This window comes from Dunckerocampus dactyliophorus, chromosome 9 (assembly GCF_027744805.1).
Source record: "Dunckerocampus dactyliophorus isolate RoL2022-P2 chromosome 9, RoL_Ddac_1.1, whole genome shotgun sequence".
In the NCBI taxonomy this organism is placed as follows: Eukaryota; Metazoa; Chordata; class Actinopteri; order Syngnathiformes; family Syngnathidae; genus Dunckerocampus; species Dunckerocampus dactyliophorus.
The window spans coordinates 31,225,460-31,233,043 of NC_072827.1; the positions used below are offsets into that span (position 1 = coordinate 31,225,460).

General features: G+C 46.0%; 1 protein-coding gene across 1 annotated transcript in view; it reads right to left on the minus strand.

Annotated features, from left to right (window-relative positions):
- LOC129187684 (potassium voltage-gated channel subfamily H member 7-like) overlaps nt 1–6,621 on the minus strand; it is a 45,636-nt gene extending 39,015 nt beyond the window's left edge. Inside the window, exons 1-2 of the mRNA XM_054787287.1 lie at nt 6,239–6,621; nt 5,810–6,040 (exon numbers count right to left, since the gene is read on the minus strand). Coding sequence (XP_054643262.1) covers nt 5,810–6,040; nt 6,239–6,314 — 307 coding nt within the window. The 5' untranslated portion in view covers nt 6,315–6,621. The remainder of the gene's footprint in view (nt 1–5,809; nt 6,041–6,238) is intronic.
- Between the last annotated feature and the right edge of the window lie 963 nt (nt 6,622–7,584).

Sequence of the window (7,584 nt, forward strand, 5' to 3'; positions counted from 1 at the left end):
TCATTGCAGTGATCATTTCACTGATGACCGCTCTGAAGGAACACCTTTACATGAAGAATTTGGCTTGAAAGTACGCTATAAACACATTTAGGATGCTAGGATGCTATTCCTGATGCTATGCTACACAGGAAAAAAGGAGAAGAAGAACGACGTCAAATTTTGCACAGAACAGAGTAAGTCACGTTTTGTTTACATCGCGTCTTGTAAACACTATTCCATTATAGCGACAAGGCTGTAAAGCATTACACATCTTATGTAAACATCTTTTCACAGCCATATGTTGATAGTGGGGGGCGGGGCGGCGGATGAAAAAAAAGCTATAAAGACCAAGTTACGCTCATTAAGAAGCAAATTTAAAAGAATAATTGAAGGATAAGCAACTCCAGAGTCATGTCCACTTACCATTCTGTTTTGAAGGCGACCCAACTTCATCTCCATGTTTTTGTCATTGGACGCCTCCAGTTTCATCATCAGTGGTTCAAATGAATGCAACTTAATTCCCTGTTCAGTAAGTTCTGTATTTTATCTCCAGATGTTTCTTGCTCTTTGAATACTATTGACACATCGCTCAAATCCTGGCTATAACCACTATAAACATGCTCTGTCTCGTATACCGCCATGTTTGTTTACTTGTGTGGGTCACCTGCGCTGATGTCGCTTGGGAAACGCCTCTTTTCTGTAACAAAAGTTTATCATGGCTGCCGCCATGAACAATAAATGTACTTTTTGCGAACTTAATGTTCGCTGTCATAAAACAAACAACGTAGAACATAATTACACACAATAGAACGCATTTAAGCAATGTTGCTAAACCATGTCAGGCACCCTTTAATTAAATCTTCCTCTTTTGGAAAAGAAACTAAATTTCAGTGAGACACTGTGAACATCCAGCAGCAACACAACATTTTGGCATGACTATTATTTGGATGAACAATACACTGAACCAAGCCGACCATCTACCTCCACAAGCGTTTGTTTGCTCTGCTTTAGCTGAGAGGTGTCACCCCCATGACGTCACTTCCAGAAATGAGGCCGAGAGTTCGCTTTTAGAAATGGAACACAGTAGAACAGAATTATAAACACTATACAACGAATTTAAGCAAAGCTGGTGAATCATGTCAGGGAGCCTTTAAGTTGAGTTGAATTGGAACTTTATTGGAATTTTAAGGAACTTCCATTTCCAAGTTGAATGGACTAAAAATGTTTGACAGTCCACTTGGTAGAAGCATCTCTCTGCTTGTACGCGGTTGAGCAACAACTCATCCTGGGAGACACCAAAGAGGGCTGAGGGGAATGAAAAATTGATGTGCTCTTTTTGAAGGTTATTCATCCAAGTGTCCTGCAGCACACCTTGTTTGTGTGTGTGTGGCCCCCCGGCCACTAGACCCCGAGTGGAGCCCCTCGCTGGGAAGTCACCTATGAAACCCTGCACCCACGCATGCCACATGTCCGCCATCATTCAGCACACTTAGCTAAGCTGCCGCTGTTATGTAGTCATTATCCATTTCACTTCTCTCGCTGCTCGGTGTCAGCTTCCTTTTGTGCAAACTCCGTCTGCTACAAAGTATTATTACAGCGGCTGGAACTGGATAGCTTTATACTGTGGCGCCGTCAAGGGAAAGCGTTTACGGAAGAATTGGACGTATTTCCTTGATTGTCCACAAAATGAAAGGAAAATGTCACATCCCTTTGCGACGCCTCCAAGGTGCCCCGTGCTACTTTTATTTGGGAGCATCATCAGCTTTACATTTGAGAAGAAGGCAGGCTTTGTTGCGCTGATATCACATCGCTTTTTCAAATCCTGACATGACTTTTTTCCCTGGGATTCCCCACAGATAAAAACACAAAGACTCCAGCTTGGCAGGCAAACATCTGACCTGCAAACAAGAATGCCTTTTAAAAAAAGGCGTCACCATGGAACGTCCACATCACCTACTTTATTCTTCACAATAAAAGTCTTCAAAGCTGTTTTTGTTGATTTTGGTCTAGCAGGTGTCCCTTTTGCTTGCAAGGACATTTCGCCTCAGATTTGTTGACAGCTATTCATGGTCTCTCAGCATCTTTGTCATGAAGGAACATCACACCATACACACACACATATATTTATGTTTATATATAGAGGAGTGCACCATAATTATCAGGCCGGTACGAGAGAATCATGATGTCATACTGATAAATCCGCTAACATTAAAAATAGCTCCGATAACCGATCTTTTTTTTTGCAGGTGAGCAAATGAAGCGCTCCCTTTTTCTCCGGCCTGCAACGTTAACTTGTAGCTTGTAAACAAACATTCACTTTGCGTGCTAGTTGTACCAAAGGCTCCAAAGGCTCATTCCGTGTGGAAGTGGTAACTCTTTTGGCTTCTTTGTCCTTCTTCCCCACTCCATTTCAAACAGTGTCTGAAGTTTAGAACACATAAAGTGGAGAGACTTGCGACCTTGCTATGCTAGCGGCGGCTGTTTCTTATGTCCCTGCGGTGATCCCGTAGCCTGAACAAGGTGATGTAAACGAAGGATAAAAGGAGTGACTACAGGGGTGTTATTTCATGTCTCCAGGGATCCGATATCGTTAAAACCTGTATTTAGAAAGTCCTAAACAGGTTTTCGACAGTCTAGCTGCCAAAATATTGCGTTTATTCGTATTGTGTCCTACTTCACTTTTCTGGAACCAATGAACCACCATAAACGAGGGACGACCGTATCGGATGTTTTGTTAGAATTGTTGAGATTTTGTGCTTTTTAAGGTCAACGTTACAAGGAACACTCAAAACAAATTCATAAAGAATGATAAGATGATGCAATGTTATCGAAAACAAATTTTGCTGCACAAAAACCTGCAGCACAATCACACATTTTAGGAGCGCCTGGATGACAGCTGCACACGAACGTCCCACGTTTCACTTTATGTGTTTCGGATGCGATTGTCGTTCCATCAAAAAAACACAACTTGCTTTATAATCAGTGTGGCATGAATGGATGAGTCCGTTCCAGAATGAAAAAGGCAGCTCATAAAACATAAACGCAGAACTCCACTGACTGTTTTTTTTTCTAACTTTTGTTCACAGCTCGACCTTGGCAAAGGTCAGCTGTCTGTTGGAGTCCCACTGCGTGCCGCGGTGGAGAATACCAGCGTTGTACGTTGTGAGGTGCAGGGCAGACGTGGGGGCTTTGATAGAAAAGATGAAGCGATTTGAACGAGGGCTGACGAGCGCAGACGTGGCACGCGGCCGCCGTGTTCCGATTGTAGCGCACGTGGAGTCAATAGGGATGCCATGAATCTTTCATTTCCCTTATAGCTCGGGAGCCTCCATGCTGCTTTTAATGCATTTGCTCTGTAAAGCTGCTCATTCCCAGTCAGCGCACTGTCAGCCGTGGCATCTTTATTCATGAGCACACGTCTCCGCTCCTCCGGGAGTATTACTAGTTGTGTCTTCAAGCCGAGGATTGGGAAGCGACGGAGGGTTTCTCTAGCTCTCATCCTCTCCGCTCATAGGCGCATGATGCTAAGATGGAGCTCACGCATGCCGGATTGGGGGACGGAGGACGGCTCAAAACTCCCTTTGTCAAAAAGTGAGTCGTTCATGCTTTCACCGAGAGGCCCTAAAGTGACAATCTATTTCTGCTTTCTCTCCATTTCCTCCTGATTAACAAGAAAGGGGGGAAAGGCAAGGCTGGTGGCGGCTGATGGTAGATTAAACATGCATCCATGGCCTAGAATCCCATCAAACTCACAATTAAACATTAATAATCTGGCTTGGTGTGACGAAATCAAATATTACACAACCTTCACTGTTTGTACACACTTTGGAGTAGAAACTGCAGTATCAGGAGAACAAATGAAAAAGCACGTTGACCACAAAAAGCTCATGTGAGAGCGCGCCAGGAGGTGGTCAATCTGCGGATTTGTGCCACGTTAATTCGCTCTGCCTCGGGATTGCTGTCATTCATGAATGACAAGCAGCGCCGAAACGCCTTTGCGTGAACCCGGGGCATTTCGACGCAAAGCTGCCATCAAATGCGGCGCAATATTCCAGATTAGTCATCTGATCCGTGCGCTAATAAAGCTACTGTGTGCGCTTGCTGAACGCACGGATGCATTCAAACGCCTCACGGACGAGGTGTAGAACGCAAGACAATTAGCGCACGTTTGATGGTAGCACATTCACTGGCAATTATTTATGGTACTACCCAGGCCTGTCACGATAATTGATAAATCCAACCATTAAAAGAAAAAACAGGTTGCTAATTATTATAAAGTTGATCAATTGACATGTGCGTGTATGCTTGTGTTTGCGTGCATTCACTCTGCATGTGTCTGTGTGCATTGGTTCTATAGTGGAATGAACAGAGAGAGAGAGAGTTAGCTTCGTGAGGCAGCATATGCTAACATGAATAAAGGCACAGAAGCGATGGTTTCTGAGGCGAATGCCACAGCCGACAGCCCCAGTGTGGGAGTATTTGGGTTTTGGGCGCTCACATTTTGCAATACTCGCTACATTGCAAAATAAATTCGATATGGCATATATGGCACACATTTTAAACAACATATATACACACTTCTGTGTCAAGCTAATTGGCTCACACAGGTACACTATACTTGAGTACCATCTAGTGGTTCAAGTGTGAATTACACCTCTCTTGACCGTAATGAAAAAAAATTGTCTCAAAAAATGTTGTCGATAATTTCGATGATCGACGATAATTTGTAGCACAATTACGGACCAGCAAAATTTGTTATCGTGACAGGCCGAGTCCTCCCGTAGTACTACCATAGTACTACCCTAGTTCTACCTTTTACGCACAGCAGCCGTCTATGGCAACTTTCATGAACCGTATGGCGCTCGATGCAGTAGTCACATGACCCGGTTCCAATGTAAGTTCCAACTTTACAAACATCATCATGCTCACTTTCCTTGACACTTGAAGCATGTGTTTAATATCATGTGTAGAAATGTACTGCATCAATGCAGCACGGTGCAGTACATGTACACCATCATCATGTCTGAAAGGGAGTAGAAGTAGACCATTGTTTATATTAGAACATTAAAAATAGCTCCGATGACGATCCTTTAAAAAAACACTCCAATCAGGCAAGATTACCCGTACTGTGTGGTTGAGCAAATCAAGCGCTCCTTTTTTCTCCGGCCTGTGACATTAACAGCCTGTCCTAACTTCCCCTGAGGTCACTAGTAAGCAGACTTTCACTTCAAGAGGAAGGACGTTGTACCAAAAGATGAGGGGAAAATAAACAGAAACCTTATCAGCCACCTGAAACGCCAGCGCCGCGATGTTTGAAAAGTGCAAAAGGTTTGCTGGAGACCTCCGTGGCGTCACACCGGCCGCTCGGAGCGTGTGCACAAATACAGTGCACCTTGCTGGGCCACAGCAGGTGGCTCCTCCCCCTCCATACTCTGGTTCTCCTGATAGCAGTGATGTGCTAGCAGTAATGTCATCATATTTCATGAGGACAAATACATTTCCCGTCATCACTGTCGTAACCAAACGGTAATGGAAGCCATGCTGACCGCAATGTGTAGCGCTACACGACTAGACTCCATGCGCTGGTTGAGTGGTGTACCTAATGTTGTGGCCGCTGGAGATAAAGTTCAACGTGTTCCTTGTGACGTCACAACTAATGTTTGGGTTCGGGGTGAGCGTAAGCGATACGGGCCTTCATAGTGATCCTCGGCTAACGACAGCAATATCAGGTCACGCTAGCAGGGGTGACGCCTGCCTCTTGTTACCGACTCTGCTGTCCGAAAGCCCTCTCTTGGGTTGCATGCCAGCCAAGCAAAGGTCACTGACTCACCATCCTTGCGGTAGTAGGTGATCTCCACCTTGCGCTCCTCTGACCCCTGCACGGCCTGGGCCACCTGCTCGATGGCCTCCTTGTCCGTGTGGTCGCCGTGGAGGAAGTCGCAGGTGCACGGCTTCTGCATGATGTCGGGTCTGGAGAAGCCTGTCATCTCGCAGAAGCCGTCGTTGCAGTAAATGACCGCACAGTTTTCCACCCTGGCGTTGGCTATGACAAATTTGCGGTCTGCGGGGCAGAAAGACACGTGAGCGCTGCGGTGGTTGATCTGACCTTGGAGCTGCTGGAGTGCGTAAATAAAAGCTATTAAGCTGCTACTTTCGCTTTTAGCACACGCACACCTGCACTAAAGCATCTCAGATCTTACACTTGCCTTTTACAAAACAACATTTACTCTACTCTGGAAGCAGTGCCAAACATACTTACTCTGACCCTCGAATTTCCGGATAATGATTCCAAGAAATGTGTTTTGTGGAGCGACGTGTCCTCTTCTGACAGGCATGTTTACACGCAAAATGTCACGCCGACAAAACTTGGAGATGTTGCCGGTATGAGATGCTCCCTCCCTCCACAAGCATGCTCCACGCACGCAGCCTCCTTCGCGTTCGGTGACCTTCCCACTCGCTTTATCCCGCTTGGATGCAGGAGCAGGTGAACGCTTCCTCTCCGAGATGCGCGCACACGAGCAGCTTCACTCGACTTAATTTCATTTGGCGAAGCATCTCGCATTTAGGGGAGGGGGGGAGAAGAAGAAAGCGATCCTGACGTCCTCGGCGGCGAAGTGTGGGCGCACGTTGGCGGACACTGGTCGATGATGCGCCCCGGCCCGGTGACGTCTCTCCCAGGGGGGCTTAGTTGCCTCCACCTCTCCTGCATGGACGACTCCTCCTCGCGCTGACACGGGATTAACTGCTGCTGTATATGCTTACCCAAGTCCATGAAACATGCAGAAAACACACACACTTGCATTTGTGCAAATCAGTACCACACTCGTGGACTTACCATCAATCATGATTCATATTTGATGTGCGCGTGTATTTCTAAGGAATCGATCACGTTGCATACATACGCTCCTAAGAGCATGCACGTTTTGAACTGTTGGATCTTCTAAGTGGAGCTTCAAAATGCAAAAAGAAAAAGGGGGGAGGGAGACAAAACAAAGAAGTATTCAAGTGAAAGAGGTTGAAGAGCACAACCTTTAAAAGGCAAAACGATGGTGAAGATGAGGATTGAATGTGATGAATTGATTGATGGCAAAGGCAAAAAAGCTTTCTCTCTTTGAAGGCGGGGGGACTGGTGAGCTGCATAAGCGAGGCCTCTCACAGCGCGTCATTGCTGCTGAGGTTGAACGCAGTAAGACGGTCATTTCAAACTTCTGAAAACCATCCTGAGGCTCGAGGAACAAAAAAGTTAAGTGGCAGACCCGCAAAATGTCACTAGAGGATCCCATTGGCTGTCCGTCGAGACACGGGACCATCCTCAACCCAAATGAAAGATTTTACTGGTGTCGAGTGCAGTCCAATAACCATCAGACGCCATCTGCCAGAGAAGAAACAACATCTTCAAAGGCCTGGTCTCCTTCAAGGTTTGGAATTAGCAGGAGAGCACCAAACATGGGACATTGGAAGGTGGAAGAAAGTTTTCTTGTCGGTCCTGATGGCTGCCGACCTTACTGGCATGACAAGAAGATCCCACCTGAGATGTCTTCCACCATCATGATCCTTCATGAGCTTCAGGTTGCGCAGGGGCGTCAAACGGCAAAAACTGTGCAA